General features: G+C 43.4%; 1 protein-coding gene and 1 long non-coding RNA gene across 3 annotated transcripts in view; one reads left to right on the top strand and one right to left on the bottom strand.

Annotated features, from left to right (window-relative positions):
• Window positions 1-3,489: 3,489 nt before the first annotated feature.
• LOC138754539 (uncharacterized) lies at window positions 3,490-4,133 on the bottom strand. The gene is made up of 2 exons (XR_011351816.1): window positions 3,965-4,133; window positions 3,490-3,638 (listed from the first exon to the last, which is right to left on the bottom strand). It is a non-coding gene; the product is annotated as an uncharacterized lncRNA (long non-coding RNA).
• A 151-nt stretch (window positions 4,134-4,284) lies between these two features.
• Window positions 4,285-24,549, top strand: part of rimkla (ribosomal modification protein rimK-like family member A) — a 46,001-nt gene continuing 25,736 nt past the window's right edge. For both annotated transcript variants that reach the window (XR_011351815.1, XM_069918932.1), the window contains exon 1: window positions 4,285-5,132. Coding sequence is in view for 1 of the 2 variants with exons in the window: in XM_069918932.1 (XP_069775033.1) it covers window positions 4,970-5,132 (163 nt within the window). In the remaining variant the exon portion in view is untranslated. The remainder of the gene's footprint in view (window positions 5,133-24,549) is intronic.

Raw genomic sequence — 24,549 nt, 5'->3', positions numbered from 1 at the left:
CAGTGGAAATGTTTGGGGAGTAGGCAAATTTAAGTGGGTCATGTTCGGCCAGTAGGCTAGAGTTGATGTGAGCCATGACCCAGCCTCTCAAAGCACTTCACGATAGCGAATGTCAGAGCCTCTGGTTGGCAGTCATTTCGGCCAGTGTGATTCTGTCTTGGCCAGTCACGTTCCACGGGTTCACCTGCTGTTAAGGCAGCCCTAACTTCATCAGCAGTGACCATGAGTGTGTCATCGCTGCTAGAAGTGGTTGTAAGGGATGAGGATAGGCCTAAATGCATGTCCTGAATTGGGCAAAGGTCAAATTCAAAATCATATGGAAAAATAGATTCAGAACAGCTACAAGCAAGTGGGTCTACTTCCAACATATGGAAGATATTCAACATGAAATATTGAGAATTCTTGGGATACATATTCCAATATGGGTGAAATACAAATGCAACAAGTAAACAAATCCTGCATATCAAGGGATATTGCAGGCTGGATAATTAACATATCTGATAAAAGAAACTGAAAATGTGGGAGGCCCTTCAGGAGTATAGAAAGTGTAGGGGGATACTTAGAAAAAGAAAGCCGGCAAGCAGTTTGGGGAGGGAGTGTGAAAATAACTGGCAGTCATGATTAAGAAAAATTTCAAAGCGTTTTATAAATATATTAAGGGCAGGAAAGTTATCACAGAATGAATGGGATCCATTATGGACCAAAATTGCAGTGTGTGTGTGGAGCCGAAACACATAGGTGAAGTCTTAAATTAATACTTTTCACCTTTATTCACTAAGGAGAAGAACATTTTAGTTGAAGAATTCATGGAAGGGAACCATCAAATTCAAGAACATACTGTATTATTATTAAGGAGGAAAACAAATGTGATACCTTTGTTTAAGAGCGGTGGCAGGGGTAATTCAAATAATTACAGGCCTGGGAATCTAACCTCTTAGAAGTTATTGGAAAAATATCTGACCAATTTAATTGAACTTTTGAAAGAGTTAACAATATGTATTCATGAGGAAATTCTAGTTGAAGTAGATTATGTGGTCTGAGGGAGCAGAGACAGAGCACTTCTCTGAAGGGTTCAACCGCCCAGTCCTAATGCCCACAGCTCTGTATAGCCTTTAAACAGCCTGTTAAAGGAGCCAAAGATTTTTAAAATTCTGCAACCACAGAGGTCTGTGCCCAAGATGGTGGTGTCTGGGCTTGACAGGGGCCATAAGGGGGTTGCGGACTCTGGGATTCCAGCAGACCAGCATGGGGCTCCCGAAATGGGAAGGACACCCTTCATTGAAGAGGAAGATGACCACAGCAGCGAAACAGCGAGGGGCTCAGTGGCTGAGGGGACCTCACACACAGGGTGCAGGCAATTTGCGGTCAGGTGACCCGCATGATTGGCTGGACACTGACTCGTGGATCTGGAGCTCAGATTGCTGATGACTCAAACAGGAGCCTGTGTGGCTGCAAAGGCTGCAGGAGATTTGGAGGTGAAGCCACAGACACTTAGTGGCTCTGAAGGGACTCTTTCTGTCTTACTGTAAGGGACGCCAGTTGACTCTAATGGCGACTCTTGTCTTAAGGCAGGCAGAAGATAATTTCACGTAATATTACATGTTCTGTACTCTTACATAACAATAATGGAATCTTGTGGAAAACAAGCTTACATTTAAAACTTGAACTTAACTCCCTTAAAATTAATCTTATCTCCAAAATAATTTGCAAAAATAACTCCAAATATATTCCTGGCTACATTCCCCAAGGTTTGTTCCAATTCTGCCCCAATGCAAATGCTTAGGAACAAGTCATCTATTAATTTAACTGATTACGGCACTCAGGGCTCAACAACAATTTCAGATAGCAAGACGTTACAAATTGTATCAGATCAAGCCAGTGTTTGTTTCTCTTCTCTATCTTCATCCATTTTCTCCTTCAGAAAGTTCCACTAAAATTAACAACCCATGACCACCCTTTTTCGGCCAACAAGTGCTGTTTGCATTATCCAGTCACCATTAGTTTCTGCAGACACTGTGGTTGAAGTAAAAACTGCAATGGTTGGCCCACTCCCATGTCTATCCATGTATCTCAATAAAAACACCATAAACTGGAGGAACACTTGATTTTCAGTCTGGGTATTCTCTAGCCGGATGGCATTAACAAACTTTTCAGGTTTCAGCTAACCTGCTCTTCCCTTCCCTATCTTCTTTTCTTTTTCTTCCCTATTCACCTAGCAATCCCTCCTCTCCTTGCTTACTGCTGTGCCCTCCCTCCTTTCTCCATCTATTACCATCTATCTGCCTTTGCTACCATGCTCCTCCCCCTAATCTTTTCATTCGGAAGACTACCAACATTTTTCCATACCTTGATGAAGGGCTCAAGCCAGAAATGTCAGTTATGTATTTTTATCTTTGCTACGTAAAGTACATTGTTTGATCTGCTGAGTTCCTCCAGATTGTGTTTTTAAACATTATGTTTCATTGAGATCTCATTTTTTTCCTCTTCCATCCCTACACCTTCTCCTAAAGGAAGACTGCTTTCAAACTACCACAGGTCATTGACCCAAAACATCAACCCTGTTTACCTCTACACAAATGTCACCTGATTCATTGTTTCCAACCTTTCTATTTGCATTTAAAGTTCAAGCTTCTCATGGCTTAGCTCCCTTTTCTTTTCTGTAATTTCCTCCAACCTTGCAACATCAACTTTAATCAGTGTTTCAACTCTGAGAATTCTCTTGTAGCACAAAAAAAACTGCAATGTTGGAATCTTGAGTGAACAAAGAGAAGCTGGGTTCCCGCCACACATTACCATGTGTTTATTTTTCCATGCTGCCACTGCTTCAAACATTTTCTGTTTCATTTGGGTTCCGGATTTGCTTCAGTGGTTTTCAACCTCTTTCTTTCCACTGACATACCACTTTAATATTCTCTGTGCCATAGGGTGATTAGTAAGGAATGGCTTAAGGTGGTACATGGGTGGAAAGAAAAAGGTTGAAAACCCGTTTTAATCGTCCCTCATTGACTCTTTATGTGCACGGTCTCAGAACTCCAAAGGAAATGGGACAATGACAATTTTTCACAAGCAAAATATTTCAGGGTCTAGAGCAGTGGTTCTCAACCTTCCCTTCCCTCTCACACATTCCATACTGATCACAGAGCACATAGCATAGGGAAAACTTAAAGTGGGATGCGAACGGAAAGAAAAAGATCAAGGACCACGGACTTAAATTGTAATCCGTAGAGCATTCTTGGCATTACCTCCCTGTTCTCTTTTTTAAAAAAAAACTGAGATGAGCACCGACAATTCAGGAGAGAGAACCCGTTAAGGTTTTAGAAGCCTCCCTTCTTATTATTTTTGCAACTTTTTTTCTTCTTATTATTTTTACAACTTTTTTTTAAAAAAAGCTGTATACTCTCGGTACCTTTGCTGATGGGTCATTTGGCTGCGTCCTGGTCACGCAACGCCTCACCCTGTTATGCCCCAAACCACGACAGGCCAGTAAACTTGCTTTGAAGGGGGTTTAGGCCCAAATAAGTATTTTATTGAATTGAACGCTGGGCGCGGGTCATGTTGTAACAGCCCTTATTAACATCGCATCAACCCATGTCATTTTCTTTTAAAATCAATGCGGTCGTTTCTATGGCATGTAGCATCTGCAAAGAACATGAAATTTACTTCGTATTTGAAACGTCAGTGATTCCGGAATCGGCACAACCGCCTTGCGCGTCTTCGGTTCCCCCGGCCCGCGGGCCAACCTCCCTGGGTGGTGAAGGGGCCCTGGGTGGTGAAGGGCACAAGCATCTTCACCTCTGCTACCCACTGAATGGGTTTCTCCGCCATTGATTAGTGATAAAGAAATCCCACCTGGTCGAGCACCTCTCCCCGACCCCCACCCACCCCCAAGTGCGCGCACCAGACGCGTCGGCACCGATCGGGCGCCACCAGCCAACCGCCGACACCCCCTCCAATCTTTCTGTACCTCGGGGGAAGGTCGGCGGCGGAGGGAGGGAGGGAGGGGCGCGCGTTCTCGAAGCCCCGACGGGTCCTTTCGTGCCATTTTCAGAGGGAAGGCGGGGCTTCGATCGGCGGGCCCGCGTGATCGGAGGGGGTGCGCGCGGCTTCCTTGTTTCAACCCCCGCTCCGCGCGCGTGGGGGGGTGGGGGGGTTGGAGGGGGACGGTCTCGAGCACCGATTCCCCGCGCCCTAGGGAGGGAGGGAGAGCGAGCGAGAGAGACGCGCGCACACGCTCGCGCCTGCGCACTGACACCCCCGCGGACCCAACCCCGCCCCGCCTCCTTCCAACCCCCCCCCCCCCCGCCCCAACCACCAAACCCCTCCCTCCCTCCCTCCCTCCCTCCCTCCTCCGCCCCTTCCACGGGTCGCCTCACAAACTGACAACAAAACCGAGGAGGGAGGCGACGGCTCATGCTGTGGTCACCGAGCGACTGAAGGGCCAGCCAGCGAGAGAGAGAGAAAGGGAGGAGAGGAGAGGAGGGAGAGAGAGAGAGAGGGAGGGAGGGAATCTCCCGCACCGTTAAACAAAGGAAATAACCGTCCCAGAACAGGGTCGGAGGGGGCAACCCTTCCCTTCGGGAGCATTGTGTGAGGAGGGGTGGGGAGGGGAAGGGGGGGGGGGGTGTGGGGAGGGGGAGGAGGAGGGGAGGGGAGAGTAGAACCCGTTCGATCCTCACGGCTCCCTTCGCCGTGATCGGTGGCGGTGGGGAGAAGTGACACGTCCCGGTTTAACGACTGCGTGTGTGTCTCACCCCCCGATTCCCCCCCCCCCCCCCCACTCCCTCCCTCATTCGCCTAAGGGGAAGAGACCACCCCCCCCCCCCCCACCCACCCGCCGCCGCCCGTCCCTCCATCCATCCCAGACGGCTGCCTTCAGGCTGGCTCCGCCGCTCCATCCATCACCCCGCTCCCCCGGCGCCGTCGCCGTCCCCCCTCTCGGCTCGCCCTCGCTGTCGCCGCGGTGCGAACCATGCCCGCCCGCGTCTGGTTCGTGACGGACCGCAGGATCCTGCAGGATTACCCTCAGCAGGAGATCGAGCGGGCGCTCCGGCAGAAATGCGCCGACGAGGAGGTCGAGTTTCGCATGGTTTTGATGGACGAGATCGTCCTCACCATCGAGCAGGGGGTGTTGGGTATGTATCAGTGCCAAATAGTCGAGCACTTGCATTCATGGACTGCCTCCTTCGGGTTCCGAGGCATTAATTGATCTGGAGCTGGTGCAAGGTCCTCGTTCTGGATTTATTGTCAGAGTGTAGCTGACGTGGTGAATGCAGGCTCAATTTTAACATTAAGAAGAATTTGGACAGGTACATGAATGAGAGGGGTGTGGACTGGGTGCAGGTCAGTGGGGGTGGGGGGGAACTGGCTGCAGGTCAGTGGGGGTGGATGGGGGGGGAACTGGGTGCAGGTCAGTGGGGGTGGGTGGGGGGAGACTGGGTGCAGGTCAGTGGGGGTGGGTAGGGGGAAACTGGGTGCAGGTCAGTGGAGGTGGGTGGGGGGGAATTGGGTGCAAGTCAGTGGGGCTGGGTGGGGGGAACTGGTCAGTGGGGGGGAGACTGGGTGCAGGTCGGTGGGGGGGAGACTGGGTGCAGGTCGGTGGGGGGGAGACTGGGTGCAGGTCGGTGGGGGGGAGACTGGGTGCAGGTCGGTGGGGGGGGAGACTGGATGCAGGTCGGTGGGGGGGAGACTGGGTGCAGGTCGGTGGGGGGGAGACTGGGTGCAGGTCGGTGGGGGGGGAGACTGGGTGCAGGTCGGTGGGGGGGAGACTGGGTGCAGGTCGGTGGGGGGGAGACTGGGTGCAGGTCGGTGGGGGGGAGACTGGGTGCAGGTCGGTGGGGGGAGACTGGGTGCAGGTCGGTGGGGGGGAGACTGGGTGCAGGTCGGTGGGGGGGAGACTGGGTGCAGGTCGGTGGGGGGGAGACTGGGTGCAGGTCGGTGGGGGGGAGACTGGGTGCAGGTCGGTGGGGGGGAGACTGGGTGCAGGTCGGTGGGGGGGAGACTGGGTGCAGGTCGGTGGGGGGGAGACTGGATGCAGGTCGGTGGGGGGGAGACTGGGTGCAGGTCGGTGGGGGGGGAGACTGGGTGCAGGTCGGTGGGGGGGAGACTGGGTGCAGGTCGGTGGGGGGGAGACTGGGTGCAGGTCGGTGGGGGGGAGACTGGGTGCAGGTCGGTGGGGGTGAGACTGGGTGCAGGTCGGTGGGGGTGAGACTGGGTGCAGGTCGGTGGGGGGGAGACTGGGTGCAGGTCAGTGGGGGGACTGGGGAGAAAAATAGTTCAGCACAGACTAGAAGAGCTTAATGGTCTGCTTCAGTGCTGTAATGTTCTATGACATCACATGCAACCCTGAGGATTTTTCTTCTCTCTGCAAGTGAGGTAGAATTACCACATTGCTTGAGCCCAACACTCACTTATAAACAATTGTAAACAAACTGACTCCGTGGGGGTAAAATAGAGGGGGTAAAAAATATCAATAAAATGAAAAAGTCCTGAAATGAGTCCCTGATTGAGTTTGATGGTGGAGGGGTAGCAGCTGTTCCTGAATCTGGTGGCGTGAGTCTTGTGGTTCCTATACTTTCTGCTCCCCAACATCTCCCACTGATGCTGCTTGAACCTCCTCACACCTCCCCCCCCCACCCCCAAACCAATTGTGTTTGGCTTGTTATCCAGTATGAACAGGTTTATTTCCCCATTTCAGTTCATTTCTTCTGCAACTGTAATTTTCAAGTATACTGACACTTTCAGCTGATTTTTTTTTCATTTCTTTCATAAACTTAGGCCTGATGTCAAGTCCATTTTATTGTCATCTCATTGCACAAGTACAACTGGGCGAAACAGCATTCTCCAGTCCTCTGTGCAAAACACGCAGACACACAACCAGACATTGCACACATACAGACAAACAGTGCATAAGCAGAACAAGTATTTGTTATATAAATATTGTTTCATTAATGAGTCTGAGGTAGTCAGTGTTATCAGTTTCTTTGCTCATTCAACATTCTCATTACCTGTGGGAAGAAGCTGTTCCTCCACCTGGTGATAGTCCTGTATCTCTTCCCAACAGGAACAGCTAAAAGATGCTGTGTGAAGGGTGGAAGGGGCCCTCTTCAAACAACGATCCCTCTAGTCGATGGGAGGGAGGGAGCCTCCAGTGTTCCTCTCTGTCACTCTTATGGTCCTGTGTATTGACCTCCAATCCATTTCTCTGCAGCAACTGTACCACACTATGATGTGTTTTCCTTATTGAAGTATAAACAGAAAATGCTGAAAATATCTGCCAGGCAACATCTGTGTTCTATCAGAAAAGATAGAAAGTTTTCAGGACTTCTTCATCAATACTGGGAAAAAAATTGTTCCATTTTACAAGCTTTAAAAATGGGGATGAAAATAGTTTCGAAAAAGAAAGATTAAATGGCAAAATCATTGATAATTTGTGTAAAACTGACACCGTAATGGGCCAGTAAAGAAGTAAAAGATGTGTTCAAAGAAGATGATCATGAGAATGGCAAAAATATCTGAAATTGTTAAATTCAGCATTGAGCATGAATTTATCAATTAATCAATCAATTATCTGATCAAAAGAGGAAGCGCTAATCCATTTATTTACTGGAAGATGGACAATTAAGATATCAGTTAACCAGAAGCTTGTGGTCCTATTTTAAAAGAAATGGTTTGTGTTCTGCAAAGTGGTCATCCAATCTGCAATTAATCATCCCTGATGTATAGGATTTTGCATTGTGAGTGTGAATCTGTTAGTATCTTAAGTCACTATGGGAATGTAGAAAAGAAATGGCTGGGGCCTTGGCAGAGATATTTGTATCATTGTTAGCCATGGGCAAGGTACCAGATAACTGGAGGGTAGAAGGCATGCTCAATTGGATTCGATCAGGTGACTGACTTGGCCATTCAAGCATTTTCCAGTTTTTAGCTTTGAAAATCTCTATTGTTGCTTAGCAGTGTGTTTGGGATCATTGCCTTGCTAAAGGATGAACCACTATCCAATGAGTTTGGAGGTATTTGCTTGCACTTGAGCGGATAAGATGTTTCTGTTCACCTCAGAATTCATTTTGCTACTGCCATTATCAGTTACATCATCAATAAAGATAAATGTGCTATATATGCCCAGACCTTTACACACCACCACTATGTTTCACAGATGAGGTGGTTATGCTTTGGATTTTCGGCAGTTCCTTTACACCTCCACATTTTGCTCTTGCCATCACTCTGATAACAGGTTGATCTTGGTCTAATCTGTCCACAAGATCATTTTCCAGAATTCTGCAGGCTCTTTTAAATACTTCATAGCAAAACTTTAATCTGGACATCCTGTTTATGTGGCTAACTAGTGGCTTGCATCTTGCAGTGTAGCCTCTGCATTTCTGTTCATTAAGACTTCTGCAGGCAGTCATCATTAACACATCCATATCTGCCTCCTGAAGAGTGCTTCTGATATGGGGATTTTTCTTCATTATGATGAGAATTCTTCTGTCATCAGCAGTGGAGGGTCTTCCTTGGCCTATCAGTCCCTTTGCAATTACTGGGCTCACCAATACGCTTTTTCTTCTTCATGAAATTCCAAACAGTTGATTTTGTTGATCCTAAGTTTTGGGCGCTGTCTCTTACTATCTGTAGTGCGTGTCGAAAGAACCAAAGACTTGTTGATCCAAACCAAGGCCTTTAATTAAAAGACTGAAGCGTATCACAAGAAGGTCGACCAGTCCAGAAGGACCTGGTCTGGCTAGGAGCAATCCTTTAAGACCTGCCAGTAGGTGTGGCTACACTCTCAGCCAATCACAGTCATCCTACACTACCATCTCTACATATGTACATATACACATTGGTGATAGAATCTGTACTATCACACTATCCTTGTTTTTCAGCCTCATAATGGCTTCTGTGACTTTCATTGTGGTACTGGGGGAAAGAGGACAGGTTGGGTCTCTTATCAAGGTCCTCATGTTAAAAAATGGCACTACAGACTGCAAAGGTAATCAAAAGAAGCAAGCTTAGCTCTCTTATACCTGCATCATTGAAGCAATGAAACATACCTGAGTACTCACAAACACCTATGAAGCTAAATGTCCCAAACGTTATGGTACCCTAAAATGCAGGAACTTTGTATAAAGGGTGCTCTAATTTCTACATGGTCAAACCAAAATGTATGCAAGTACTCTTGAAGAAAATCTGGAATATGCACTTTAGTTACTTGTGAACTTTTTGATTACACATTTAAAACCGTGGAGCACAGGGGTAAATAAAGTAAAAATGTGTCTTTGTATCTAACCCTAAGGAGAACACTGTACAACAGAGATGAAAGATTTGAGAAAAAGGAATAGAATCCTTGCAGGGGATTGGTTTTGAAGAAGTGTAGCCATGGTACTTGTAGGAGTTGATAGGTTTATTAAAAAAAAAAATTAGAAAGCTGGTTTACTTTGATGGAATCGGGTCAAGAAAAGGGGAGAGTATTTTTGGAGATGGATTAAGTGAATTTGAGGTCAGGATAAAAGTTAGCAGCAAAATGAATAAAGTTGACGAGTTCATCATGGGTGCATGAGGCAGGATCAATGTAGTCATCTATGTAGCAGAGGAAGAGTTGAGGGCCCTTGACTGTGTAGGCTTGCAGCATGAATTACTCCACAAAGCCCTCAAATAAGCAGGACCCATGTGGGTACCTACGCCTAGTCCTTTGATATGGAGAAAGTGGGATGAGTCAAAGGAGAATTTATTAAGAGTGAGAACAAGTTCTGCCAGGCGGAGGATTGTGGTACTGGCGGAAAGGGGACAGGTTGGGTCTCTTATCAAGAAAGAAACAAAGGACTTTGAGATCTTCTCTGTGGGGGATTGAGGTGTAAAGAGATTGGGTGTTTATAGCAAAAATGAGGCAATCAAGTTCAGGAAATTGGAATTCATTGAAAAGATGGAGGGCATGTGAGGTTTTGCGGATGTAGGTGGGGTGGGATTGAACCAGGAAAGAAAAATGACGTCCAGGTAAGATGATAATGGTTCACTGGGCCAGGAGCATGTGGAAACCATCAGTTGGATAGGAGGTAGAAATGGGCAGTGCAGGGATGAGAAATGATGAGGTTGGAGGCCTTGGGAGAAAGATGACCAGAAATTAGAGATAATATAGGAGATGGTGGCTTCATGCTCTTTGGTGGGGTCCTGTTGATGAAGGAGTAAGTAAAAGGTGTCTGAGAGCTGTTGTCTGGCCTTGGCAAGGTAAGGATCAGTGCACCAGTGTGGTAGAGGCTGGGGGTGGGAGAGTGGTGAAGTGAAGGATTAGGGAAGTCAGGGGGGAGGTGGTAGGTAGAGGAGATCAGAGGGAGGAGGTGGAGGAAATGGTCTTTTATTTGTCTTTTTTAATATGTTTTGATTTTCAAAAAATCCAAAATATTCCGACAACAATACACTTTCTTTCAACACTTTTGTATAACTTAGAGTCCATTTTTCCCCTCCCCTCCCCCCATGCCCTAATACAACCAAAAATAAAGTTATATAAATTCTACAAATACAAAAAACACAAATATCAGTGAGGTCAATATTATTTCAGTCTTGAAGATTGCTCTTAAACTCTCAATGTGCTACTTGGAGAAGCAGTGAACAGGGTAGCAGCTAGTGTAACGATTTATTATTTTCAACTTGTGTGATGTACTTTTTTCTGATTATGAGCCTTGTGGGTTTAATTAGGGTTGATACCTGCAGGGATATCTTGTGTGGATTAATTATCATGACTGAGTAAATTTATTTCCATGTTGATCTGCTATTTTAAAGGGAATAAAGATTGTACAACATTTGATTTAGTTACTACGCTGTCTACAAAGTTTCTTTCTAAAACGGGCCAGATAAGTTCTTGGCAGAAGTTAAATTTCACATAATTTTAATGTGTATCAGATGTATTGAAGTGAATATCAATCTATGGGAATGTCTTAATGGAAAAATAATTGCTTTCATTTCTGCAACATGATAATGATGTGTGTATTCATTTAGTTTTTGAATAATATCATTTAATTTTGGGTCATGAGGTAAAAAATGTTAGGAACACTAGGAAGAAAAATAGACTGGCCAGGAATGCTTGTGTGCTCCATTGTTATATGCTCCATTGTTATATGCATAGCTATTTAGGTGAATACAGGTTTTAATGCAGTTTGGTCAAGATGCCCACAGTTGTCTTTATGCAAGATATTAGGTTGCCACTTGACCATTTAGAACTCTGGTCTTAGTCAGTAGAGAAACTTTCAAAATGAAGAAGTAGGCAGAGGATATGTGTAGCATGAATAAAATCTCTTACGACTGGAAGGAGAATGTGCTTTTATTAACATATAACTGAGGGTAGGGTCTTGCAGTGGTCTTCAGAAGGGCTCAGGGTTTAGGCAGAAAACCAGGGTTATATACGGGAGTGGAGCTGGGAGGCAGAGCCAACCATCAGTATAAAACACCACCAGTGAATCTCAGTTCACTGCATTCACCCCTTCCTGCAGAATTTAGGGTCTGTGGATGAAGACATTGATTCAGAAAATTTTTTTGAAAAATATACAATTATTTACAAATGTAAGCGATCTGGGGGTTTGGAGATCCTCATGGAGTGCCCAAGCACGGAAGGCCCTTGGGTCTCTTGATCCCTTTGTGAGGAAGAGTGGCAGGTGGGGTCTCCTGTTCTACGGTGGAGGGGATGCACTTTCCTCTTGAACCATGAGGCCCTGACTAGGAATGGCAAGAATGAGCTCCGTGGCTTGTAGGATCCTCTGTTCTGGCGGTTGCTAGGTCCCTAATGAAGACCATGTCTACCCTGCCATCCAGGTACCCCACATAGGCATACATGGGACTGGCATGGAGCATTTTCACCCTTTCCACCAGGGCATCAGTCTTGCTTCTCCTCACGTGCTTCTTGAGAAGAACAGGATCAGGAGTGGTGAGCCAGGTTGGGAGTGTAGTTCCCGATGCTGACTTTCTCTCAGAATTGAATAGGAGCTCATGAGGAGTAGCGTTGGTTGCTGAATGTAGTAGCGAACAGATGGAATCGAGCACCATAGGAAGAACTTCCTGCCAGTGTGAATCTGGAAGGCCTCTTGACTTGAAGGCCAGTTTGACAGCCTTCCAGACCGTGGTGTTTGCTTTTTCAACCTGACCATTCACCCAGTAGTCCTGCTGGATGTGATGCCCCTTGCCGGCAGGTACTGAAGTAGCTCTTAGCTCATAAAATATGAGCCCTAGTCACTATGTATAGCTGGAATACCCGAACAGGGCAAAAATGGAATCTTGGGCCTTTATGACTGACAAAGTGGAAATGTCTAAACATGGGATGGTGAACAGGAAGTGGGAGTACTCATCAATGACAGAGGAAGAAAGTGTTCCCGTTCGTGGAGGGGAGAGATCTCTTAAAATTAACACTGAACCAATCGAAGGGCCTGGATGACTTAATCAAGTGCGCCTTTGCGGGGTGGTAGAAGTGTGGCTTGCACTCCATGGAGACCTGGCTAGACCTAGTCATTTCCCTGACGTCTTCCATGGAGTAGGGCAGATTAAATGTGTTGACAAAATAAGCCATGCGGGTAATCCCTGGATGGCAGAACTCATTGTGTAGAGACTGGAGTTGACTGGTGTGTGCAGAGGCACAGCTTCCTCTGGATAAGGTATCTGGAGGGTCATTAAGGGCTGCGAGCCAATAGGCGGTCATGATTGTAGGTGAAGAGCTCAATCCGCCACCTAGCAATTTTATTATTTTTGATTTTTCCCCTCTTGATGTTATTAAACATAATTGCGACAGAGTGCTGGTCAGTGAGGAGTGTAAATTTCCTACCAGCCAGAAGCCTCCAGGACTTCTACAGTGGCTTGAGCCTCCTTTTTGGAGCACATGTTCTTGCACTGTCTGAGGAGGAAAAAAATGCAACCAGCCTGCATTGAGGTTCGAGGGTAAAAGTCAGGGCCATGTCCGAAGTGTTGCTTTCCACCTGGAAAAGCACATTCTCATCCACCACATGCATGGCAGCTTTCACAATGCAGTTTTGGAGATGGTTAAAAGCTGGTTTGGGCTTCGGCCGAGAGGGGAAAAGAAGTGGCTTTTAAGAGGGCTCAACACTTATCAGCATATTGAGGGATCCACTGGACATAATATGAGAAAAACCCCAGGCATCTCCTCAAAGCCTTCGTGGTCCTGGGAATGAGGAGCTCTAATAGGGGACGTGTCCTATCAGGGTCGGAGCCAGTGATGCCATTTTCCACCACATAGCCAAGGATAGCCAGAAGTTTAGTCTTGAACACACACTTGCTCAAGTTATAAGTAAGGTTCGGGGCTTTTACTGTGTGGAGAAAACTCTGAAGGTTGATGTCATGGTCCTCCAGCATATGGCTACAGATGTGACATTATCAAGGTAGGGGAAGATAGCCTGCCACCCATACTCATCAACCATTCTACCTCTGGAAGATAGAAACCCCGATAGTGAAACTGAAAGGGACCCTCCGGAATTGATAGAGGTGACCGTTAGCCTCAAATGCCATATATGAACAGTCCTTTGAATGGATTGGCAGCTGGTGATGAGCAGTTTTCAGTCGATGGCCAAATAGACCCGATACTGTGCAATATTATTCACCATGTCCACAATTTGAGGGAGGGGGTAAGCGTCCAGGAATGTATAATCGATTAATAGTTTGGATAGTCATTTACTAGCCTGGATTTGTTTTCCCCTTTTACCACCACTACTTGCATTTTCTACAGGTTAGTGCTAGGCTCGATGATATCTTCACTGGGTAGACATTATGTCTCAGACTTTATGAAGTCTCGATCTGCTGTGCTGTACCTTCTGCTCTTGGTAGCAATAGCTTTGCAGTCTGGAGACCATTCGGGAAGAGAAGTGGTTGGAGGGGTCGATATTCAGTATGGAGAGGATGAATGTGGGTTCTGATTTTAGAGGCCCTCTGTTCCAAACTGTTATCGGGGGAGGGTACCAGAATACTCCAAGGTTGTACTTTTAAGGTGACATAGGAAGTCCAAACCCAACAGCATCAGAGCACACAATTCATTAAGTACATACAGTACTTGTCCCTTCCAAAATGACAAATATACTAATCAATGTTCTTGAATATGGATAGAGTGTGAATGACACACAAGGAATATATGATAATTCTCTTCACGCAGCAAACCCTTGCTTTAATGTCCTATCCACAGCTGGAACAAACTGTCTTTAGCTGGGCAACGATATTGGTGGTGCTGGCTCTTGCCGCAGATAAAGCACTCCCTAGCACAAGAAGCAGCAGCCATTAGGAATGAGGTAGCGGGAGCTGCTGGTCCTTTGAGGGGGTTCACCTGGATGAGCAAGCTCGCTAGCTTCAAGGTTGTTCTCGAGCTTGGCCTGTTCCAGTGACTTAGCCAGTTCAACATGGCTAGCCAGATCCTTCTTACCCAACTCGAGCAGTCACTGCCTCATGTACCTCGAGCTGACCCCCCCACGACCTCGTAGTTGTTTCATACCTGGACTTCTTGGCAAACGTCCACAGATCCAGCAGGTAATCGTCGATGGTCTCTCCTGACCGTTGGTGACGTAGAGCGAGTCGGTGCTTCACTAGGACCTTGTTTTGCGACTTCAGGTACAAAGTCTTCAAAGCCTCAATGGCAGTCCTGATGACTGCATACCCTTTCGTTCCTACCCTGGAAATGAGTGTGGACCTCCTAAGTTCATCGGTGTGGAAGAAGTCTCTTGTTGCATTCAGGTAGGTCTGGAAGCAGTCTAGCCAGTACGTGAACTCCTCAGCTGCGTCGGAAGACAGAGGGTCTATCAGCAGCATATCTGGCTTGAGCAGAGCTTCCATCTTCTAGAGAATAAGCTAATAAAATTGTAGCGCAAATAAAAAGCTTTCACAACTGGAAGGAGAACATACACTTTTATTAGCTTAAAACTGAAGATAGTGTCTTACAGTGGTCTTCAGAAGGGCTCAGGGTTTAAGTGGGAAACCAGGGTAGATGGGGGCAGAGCCAGCCATCAGTATAACACATCACCAGTAAATCTCAGTTCACTGCAATATGCAAGGGAGAAATAATTAGTTTTGTAGAAGCTTATAATTGATCAGTTTCTTCTTTCAGTTGTTGATGCAGGTGTTTCCCTCTCACTGGCCTAAATTGGTCAAATTACTCTGGCTAATTGTTTCCCCAAATGACCACGGTCTTAATGGTATGAAAATTAGGGTGATCGTAAGGCCAAAAGAGAAGAGAGTTATTTAGTTTCTTGGTTATAATTGTATCAAAGTTTCCATTGGTTCTCAGCCTTTTTTTCCCACTCATATAAGTAATCACTTACTAACCTCAGAAAATCCATGGCATTTTTCGCCATAGGTGCTCTGTAGTTAGTAAAGGATTTCTTAGGGTGGTATATGAATGCTCCTAGAATGCTTCCACCAGCATTGTCTCCGCTCCATCCTCAACATTCATTGGAGCGACTTCATCACCAACATCGAAGCACTCAAGATGGCAGAGGCCGACAGCATCGAATCCACGCTGCTGAAGATCCAACTGCGCTGGGTAGTAGGTCACGTCTCCAGAATGGAGGACCATCACCTCCCCAAGATCGTGTTATATGGCGAGCTCTCCACTGGCCACCGAGACAGAGGTGCACCAAAGAAGAGGTACAAGGACTGCCTAAAGAAATCTCTTGGTGCCTGCCACATTGACTACCGCCAGTGGGCTGATATTGCCTCAAACCATGCATCTTGGCACCTCTCAGTTCGGCAGACAGCAACCTCCTTTGAAGAAGCCCACCTCACTGACAAAAGACAAAGGAGAAAAAAACCCAACCCCAACCCACCAATTTTCCCTTGCAACCGCTGCAACCGTGTCTGCCTGTCCCGCATTGGATTTGTCAGCCACAAACGAGCCTGCAGCTGACGTGGACATTACCCCTCCATTAATCTTCATCCGCGAAGCCAAGCCAAAGAAAAAAAAGAAAGATATGAATGGAAAAAAAAGGTTGAGAATTACTGGTTTAGATAGTTATGAGCTTGAAAATTCTCCAGTAGAAATCATGAAGAATTATTATTTTTTCTGGAGATGTAGAAAGAATCAATAGATGTTGCAAGAATATGGTGAGGGAAAGTGGGAAGTTGTTCAAAATGGCATTTCTAAACAGTAGGTAAAGTAATGGTGCAAATAGAAATGATGGGTATGATCTGAAACAAGAATGTGGACTGAAAAGAGACTAAGATGAGAATTAACTATCCCAGGATATTTAAGGGAGGCAAAATGAAAAAAGAGGCATGATCCCCTGATGTTAAAGATTAGGCTAAAATTTCTACAATTTGCCAAGACATAAAAATGAAAGGATGTTGCAAGAAAATTAAGGTTAGTGCAAGAAAAAAAAATGTTTCTGACATATCTTTTGGTGTTCCTGGAGTAGTTTGTGGTTAGAGTAGTACAGGAGGAGGTACAAGAGTCTGATAACTGTTGGTGAAAAAACTGTCCTTGAACCTAGAGATATGGACTTCAGGCTTCTTTACCTTCTACCCGAAGGTAGCAACAAAAGATGGTGGCCAGAGTAATGGGGGTTCTGTATGATGTTGCCTGTCTTCTTGAGGCAGTGTCTTACAAAGATGACATCAATGAATGGGGGATTGATACCTGTGATGGACTTGGCTAGGTTTGCCACTTTCTGGATTCCTGGGCACTTGAGTTTCCAAACCAGACAATGATGCAACCATTCAGTACACTTTCCACAGTGCAGCTGTAGAAATTTGATAGATTATTCAATGACATGCCAAATTTCCCTAGACTTCTTAGAATGTAGAGGGTTGGTGTTCCTTCTTCATGGCTCTCTGTGCTTCCTCCAAGAGAGGTTCTCGTATGTGGATTCCAAGGAACTTGAAGATACTGGCCACCACCATCTTGTTAATAAAGATGGGTGCACGGACCCTTGGCCTCCCCTTCCTACAGTCACAATAAGTGCCTTGGACTTGCTGCCATGGATGTATCGAATGTATCGAAATAAAGATTTGCCATTGACTGAAAAGAGAAGAAAATCTTTTACCCAAAGGTTAATTTTTAAAACTCTCCTGTGGAGGTTCAGTTGATTTTATTCAAAATAGGATAATAGATTTTTAGATGTTATTGGAATCTTCTTCTGGCGATCCATCCCATAGGATGATGATGGTTCCTTTCAGTCAGTTTGTGGGATTTGATGTTTGTGTCCTGAAATGGCTGTACAGGCCAATCCTTGACAGGCCCTGCTTGATACATTCTTGCCAGGTGAGGCCTGGAGAGGCAGCAGGGGCAGAATCTCTGTTGTGGCCCTTCCTGTGCCGTTCCCCTATTGCCTCCTTGAGCATGCTCACAGCAGCTTTCATACCTTTTCTAATGGCATCCCATCACAGTGAGCGATCTTGAGCTAGATCCTCCCATGTTGATGGGGCAATGTCAGCTTTCTTAAGGCTCCATTAATATGGCTAAGCAGTTGCATGAGGTCAAATTGTCTGTTCCAACTATGGTGTTGTCTGTGTATGAGATACACTGAGTAGTAAGGTCTTGTGATGTGACAAAATCAATGCCATTTGAACATGGCATTGTACAGAAAGCACAGGGAGTTTTCATGTACAGATAAGTTGAAATCACTGATGACAAGTAATTGGAAAATGTTGAGGTTTACAGAGGGTAGGCACTATAGGGATTAGGATATATCAGCCTTGCGTTGCAGGTTTGAAAGTCATGGTATAATGGTGAAGCAAAGTTAGGTGCTGAAAGTGGAAGTTGTAGGTGAAGAAGAAAAGGTTGTCTAAAGTTTGAAGTTGGGAGCTGCTCTCTTGAGTACTGATTACCCAGCTATAGGAAGGACAGCATTAAATTGGAAGGGGTACAGAGAAGATTCACCAAGATGTTGCAAGGACTGGCGGGCTGGAGTTACAGGGAGAGATTAGATAGATTTACAGTGACTTTGTAGACGTCTGTAAAATTGAGGGTCTTAGATAAAGTGAATGGGGAAAAAAATATAGGATGTTCGCAGACTTTTCCCCACTAAATCTAGAGGGCATAGGTTCAGGATGAGAGGGGAGAGTTATAAAAGGGGCTCGCTCGATGGCTACTTTTTCACTCATAGGACAATCCCTCATCTGGAACAAGTTGCCAGAGAAAGTTATAGAAGGAGATAATCAACCTTCAAAAAACATTTGGAAAGGAAGGACTTAGATGGACCAAATGCAAGCAAACTGGACTACATCAGAATGCCATCTTGGTCAGTATCGATGAGTTGAGCCATGTGGAATGACTCTGTCGAGATCGCCATGATTTTGCTGTCTTGTGCTCTTGGGAAATTCTTGAGATATTTTGGTACCTTTGAAATGCCGTATAATTATAAATTGTTCTTATTCATAGGGATTTGTTCATTTCTTTTCCATGATCCTCCTTTGACTGAAAACGTCATTGAGTTCTTCATATGTTCACACTGTTCTATTACATGTGCTTTGCAGCACTCTGGTATACTATTGAGGAGTTTCCAACAGTTCAGTTTTTACATTAAACACAATTTGCTGTATGCTTTGCATATTTTTTAAATTAGAGATTTCCTCTTTTGTAATTTTTATTTCATTGAAATGTCATCAATAAAATTGTTAACAAATAATCCCAGGAGTATTTTTATTAAATTTTGTCATCAAAATAGTGAATCATACTTTATGGATAAAGTCAGATGAGAAAATTAGCATTTATTACTGCAGAAGTCGTGGAAATTAACTCTTGGTTTTCTCTTTTGGCACGGTGTTTGTTATATGTTTAAGCTTAGCCAAATGAAGAAACCTATGTTGAATTTAAATAGGGCAGAATAAGAAGCTTTATTAGAAGAGAATAATTAAGTTTTAAGATTTAATATCAAAACTGTAAATGTATTTTTCAAATAAATTTGGATATTTTTCATACATTCTGCAGAAAATATAGATGGATGAGTGGAGAAGAAGTTTTAACTTGTATACTTATCTATTCATGGTGAGAACAGTCATTGAATTTTGTGTTCAGGAATAAACTGGTAACTTTCTCTCCCTGTTACTCTGCACAAACTGAAGATGCAATTCAGCACGTGCTATTTGCATCTGGGGCATAAATGTGCAATGCTCTCAACTCTTTTGGACATTACTGTTTTTTTGAGTGCTTACACTTTGCTAAAGAGACAAGTTCATCCCATCTGCTGAAGTAAATGATATGTCAACTTGCAAATCAAACTTATCAGAACTAATATGATAATCACCTCATATATTTTCCTCTTCTACAGTGAAACCCCGATTTTTACGCGCCCCAGTTTAACATGAATTTGGATATAACACGATGAATCTTGGACCTTTTATGGTCTTTCCGGAACTGAGAAGTTTTTTTGGTGAATTGCATCAAAATGGACCAAACTGCTAGAAACAGAAAATCTTTTTTTGTGAAAAATAAGCTTCACGCAATCAAGACTAAAAGTCAAACTGAAGTTGCACGAGTCCTCAGGATACCAGAATGAACACTTTGTGGATAGAAATCTCAAGAAGAAAAGTTACAAGCATTGCTTTGCAAAGTTGAAGAAGTTACAGGACTAAATGCCAAATGCCTGAATGCAGCCAAAGATTGCCAGTCTCGATGACTCCTTGTACAAGTAGTTAGTTCAAGCTCGCCCAGAAAGCCTTCCAATTTCTGATTTTATTCTCAAAGCTTAAACTGAGAGGTATGACAACCAGATCAATGGAAAAACCTCACAGTTCAAAGCTAACAATGGATGGCTATACCGGTTTAAACGCTGTCACGGGATTTCTCAAGTGTTAGTGACAGGAGAAGTTCACTCAGCTGACAGTGTCGCCACCAGCTACATTCAAACAAGGAACACTTAATCACTTTTTAAATATTCTTGAATGTTTTGGTTTTGTTCATTAAAAAGCTTTACTAAAAAATAATCTACTTTAATTTTTACTGTAATAACAGCAATTTATTTGGGGAATTCTTTAATTCAAAGGTAATTTCCTTGCCAGAAGGTAAATGTGCAAAAAAAAATGGGTCAATTAGGGTGAAAATAGAGGGGTTTGAGGATGTTAGGTCAACATTGCGTCAGTTTGAACATTGATTTTCTTAAGCCTCAATTTAGTGCCACCCTGTTTTTTTTTCACAATGACATTTTATGGACCCAAATGATCATGTTATAACACACTGTATAACTTTAGTGTTATGAAAAGAATGTCAAATAGATTCATTATTGATATTGTGATTTCTCTGCTGTCAAACAAGATATTTTGAAAGGACTGGATTCCTTAACTGACTGCAAGAAGTGTTTTAAGCAATGCAGCACATAATCTTGCCACTGCATGAGAAAAACTATCCAGTCAAATAATTAGCTGCTTAAGAAGTAGTAATCAAAAGTATAGGTGATCCCTGTATGGCAGAGGAGATGCATTCCTAGAAAATGTCTGTATTTCAATTTCCTGTAACACAAACCCTCTTTCCCTATGTTATAATCAGAGATGCATTCTTTCACGTAATTCCAAAGCGTAATTACAAAGCGATCCTTATTTAACAGTTGAGATCAACAGTAAATCAAACATTAAATTAAAAGCTCAAGAATTAGGAGAGGGTTCAGGAAAAGGAAGGGGTTTCAAGGATTGGAGTTCATGGCAAAAAGGTGGTTTGAAAATAGTTCTGGAGGACGTAACAGGTTAAAATGAAGTGATCTAGTGGAAGTAAAGGTCGTACTTTAAGGAGCTTGCCATGGTGACTGCAGCTTCCCACAATGCTGCTCTCCATAGAAAGTGTCTCACAGATGAAGAGCACGTCAGCGTTTCTCTCTGAGAGCATGTCTATTCACATGTCCTCAGAGCAGAAAGTTTGTGGTAAAGAAAGCATTCTGTTGTGACCACAAAATGTGGTCTTATTGCCAAATCAAAGTTTTTACTAAAAATAAAATTTATCAAAATGTATTGATTCTTTTGGATTTTGTGTTAATTTACTTCCCACGTAAATTCTATAATTCCATTTCTCAAATTTTTGGGTAATGATTTGTGAATTTCATAAAGAACAAATTTCTGTAATCTAAACAGACATAACATAGGAGTGCTTATAGTATTGATATTCTTTTGCAATTTAATACATGGATTTATTTGGGTGGGGACAAGATGGGGTGAGGAAAAAAGCAGCATGAATTGAATTAAACAAAACACAATAACTCGCTTTCATTTACATCATTTGGAGTGAATGAACTGTAAAATAACTTCTGTTGTACATTGTTTTTTAAGAACAGGATAACCCAGTATCAAATGTGTTGAATGCATTTGATTATTTTCAGGTGTTTTGTGGCCTGCGTTGCTAAGAGTGCTGTTCCTGTTGGCAGAAAAGTGTTTTTATGCAGGATTGTGTGAGTAGACTGTGGGGGTGGGGTCAACACTGCAGAAACTGCAGACTGAATTAATGGATCATTTTCTACTGACATAGGGAATTCCTACCATTGTCCCTTCATGTATACAGACAAAGGCAATTCAACTACTTTATAACTAAAATATCTTCACTGAATTCTTTGCAAGATTAATCTATTGCATTAGTCATAGTTTGTCCTACCATGAATTTATGGATGGTAATGTAGACTATTCATTACTGGATCATGGACTGGTTTTAATATATCTGTATTAGATTGTTCAAAGTTAAATAGCAGTTTTGAAGGAAAAATCCACTTTTATTGTGGTTGAATTGTATATTGTAAGGCTTTAAAACTCAAGAATAGCTTGAAAATGACAACATTTTGAAAAGACAAAAGGTGCAAAATTATGAAATTAGTAGTGTCATAAAAACATGACAGGTCTGGTGTGACAAAAAATGGGTAAAAGTGTCAAGTTGATCATTTTACATTCATAAGTGTTCTGTGATATTTTCCCATTATTCAACAACAGTACGTTCAAAATTCAGATTTTTTTTGTAGCAGATTTGAAGATGATCAGGTGTGCATTGAAACTAACTTTGATAAATATGACTGCATAATTATTTAACAATCTACCAACAATGTGGTGAAAAAGTAAAACAGTTCTTGCCCTTTCACATTTAAATATTTATGCTTTACATTTGGTGATCTATCTTTTATTTGCAAATTTTGTGGATAATTTTGAATTTTTTGTAATATAGGTGCAGCCAGCAAGTTTGACATTTATTTAATAATGTGTGACTTCTTGAATAAGTCTTTGTTGCAATGGTCCTCCTGCAGTACAGTATAAAAGAGCTACCAGAATTTTGGCTCTGCAGTGATGGATGAATAGGAATATGTTTCAAAGTCAAAATAAGAGGTTAGCCATTTGCAACAATGATCAGAAGTTAATTTCTTTGCCCAGTGGGTGGTGAATTTTTGGAATTCTCTGCCCTAGAAGCCATGGCAGATTAGTCTTCTAATGGATCAATAGATTTTTAGATTCTCAGAGAATCACTGGATGTGGAATGAGTGCAGGAAAGTGGCACTGAGTTAAAATGTCAGCTGTAATCTTACTGAATGCAGGCTGAATAACCTATCCCTGCTCTTTTTTTAAAATATTATGTTCTTTTGTGTGGGAATTAGAAGGGAACATGCAGAAGATTGCTTTGGTCATTCCTGTTAGTAAATGTTACTGGTTTGGGAGGTGCTGTTGAACCTTGATTTATTTTTGGAATGTATTTTCTGAAAAACACAACTTGAGCTTCAATGAGCCCATGCCAAAAGGAGTGAGAGTTTAATCGAGAGGGCTGCTCCATCTAGGGAATCATGGAACTGATTTCTAGCACAGAATATCCAACCTCTGATCTGCTTCCGTAACCACGTTGCGCATCCTCTCCTTCATTTCCCCAGGATGTTGATAGTGGATATTTTAGTTATATTAATATTGTTAAATATATGTTAATAGTTAGATACTCTCTTGTTGAAGATTGTTATTTATTGGCATACATATTTCTCACCACTTAGCATGGGAAGGGACTGTTTCAATGTTTGTGGAGTTACAAACATGGTGCAAAATTCTGTGAACATATGACCTTGTGACAAATGGATCTTGATTGATGAAACAGCTTAAGACGGTTGGGCTGAATATATTGCCTGGGGCTAAGATGAATACTTTGCAATAAGCACAAGTATCCATCTTTATGTTGGGTATGACTTTGTCTATTCAAGAGTTTTTGTTTTGATTTTATTTACTTCAGTATTTTCATGGTTTCTTCATGCTGTAATCCAAAAACAAAATATACTAAGTGTTGGAAATTTGAAATACAAATGCTGTGATTTATTTAATAATTTTGGATCATCCATGGAGAGAGAAACAGTTATTATTTCATCACTTTAAGGCATGGGAGCAGAAATAGGCGATTCAACTCATCTAGTCTGCCCAGTCATTTAGTCAGGAGCTGATCCAATTTCCCACTTGTAGAGCTCGTCGAAAGAACCAAAGACTTGTTGATCCAAACCAAGGCTTTTATTAGCAAAAGACAGGAGCTCGTCATAGGTAGCTGACCAGTCCGGAATGATCCGACCTGGCTAGGGACAAAGCCCTTTAAGGCCCAGGTAATGGGTGTGGCTTAGCTCTCAGCCAATCGCTATAAGCACAGTCTAGATACAGTAACTATATACACTACTATATACACTATGTACATTGGTGATAGATATGTACTATCACACCACTACCTTGCCTTCTCCCCAGAATTGTGAAAAGTTATAAATTTTAAAATGCTTAGAAAGGTGGAAGATGTTGGGAAGAGATATCTTACGAACATAAAAAATAGAGGAGGAGGAGTAATCCATCTGGTTTATTAAGGATGCTCTGCAATTCAATAAGATTATGGCTGAACTGGCCGTGGCATCATCTTGCCACCCTACCTGCTTTTTCCCCATTACCCTTAATTCCTGCGATATGCAAAAATGTATCTAACTGTCATAATATATTTAATGAGGCAGCCTCCACTGCTTTCTTGGGCAGAGAATTCCACAGGAACTCTCTGGGAAAAACAGTGTCTCATCTCTGCCCTAAAACTATTCCCCTGAATCTTGAGGCTATGTCCCCTCGTTCTAGTCTCACCTATCAGTGGAAGCAACTTTTGTAAGATCCCTCTGCATCTTCTGAATTCCAGTGAGTACCATCCCAGGTGACTCGATCTTTCTTCATAGGCTAATCCCCTCATCTCTGCGATCAACCTGGTGGGCCTCCTCTGCACCGATGCATTCTGAGAACTCCTACTCAAGACTGCATCAACTAACCTGAATTCTCCCAATCTATGTGCATGTTAAAATCCACCCCATGACCACTGCCATTTCGTTCTTACACACATTAGATATTTCTTGGTTTATTGCCCTTGCTATTGTAATGTTATTATTTGGTGGCCTATTAACAACTCCCATCAATAATGTTTTTCTTTTCCTATTCCTAATCTACCCGATGGATTCAACGTTCTGCTCCTTAGAACTTGCAAAGTCTCTCGCAATTGCCCTGATCTCAAGCTTAATTAAGAGCACAACCACACCTCCCTTAACTTCTTGCTTATCCTTCCGTATTAACTGATATCCTTGGATATTTAATTCCCAATCTTCTCCACCCAGCAAGAACGTTTCTGTAATGGCCACAAAATTATAC

The sequence above is a fragment of the Narcine bancroftii genome, chromosome 2, assembly GCF_036971445.1.
Source record: "Narcine bancroftii isolate sNarBan1 chromosome 2, sNarBan1.hap1, whole genome shotgun sequence".
Lineage (NCBI taxonomy): Eukaryota > Metazoa > Chordata > Chondrichthyes > Torpediniformes > Narcinidae > Narcine > Narcine bancroftii.
The sequence above is the reverse complement of the archived record's forward strand: the minus strand, read 5'-3'. Positions and strand labels throughout refer to the sequence as shown.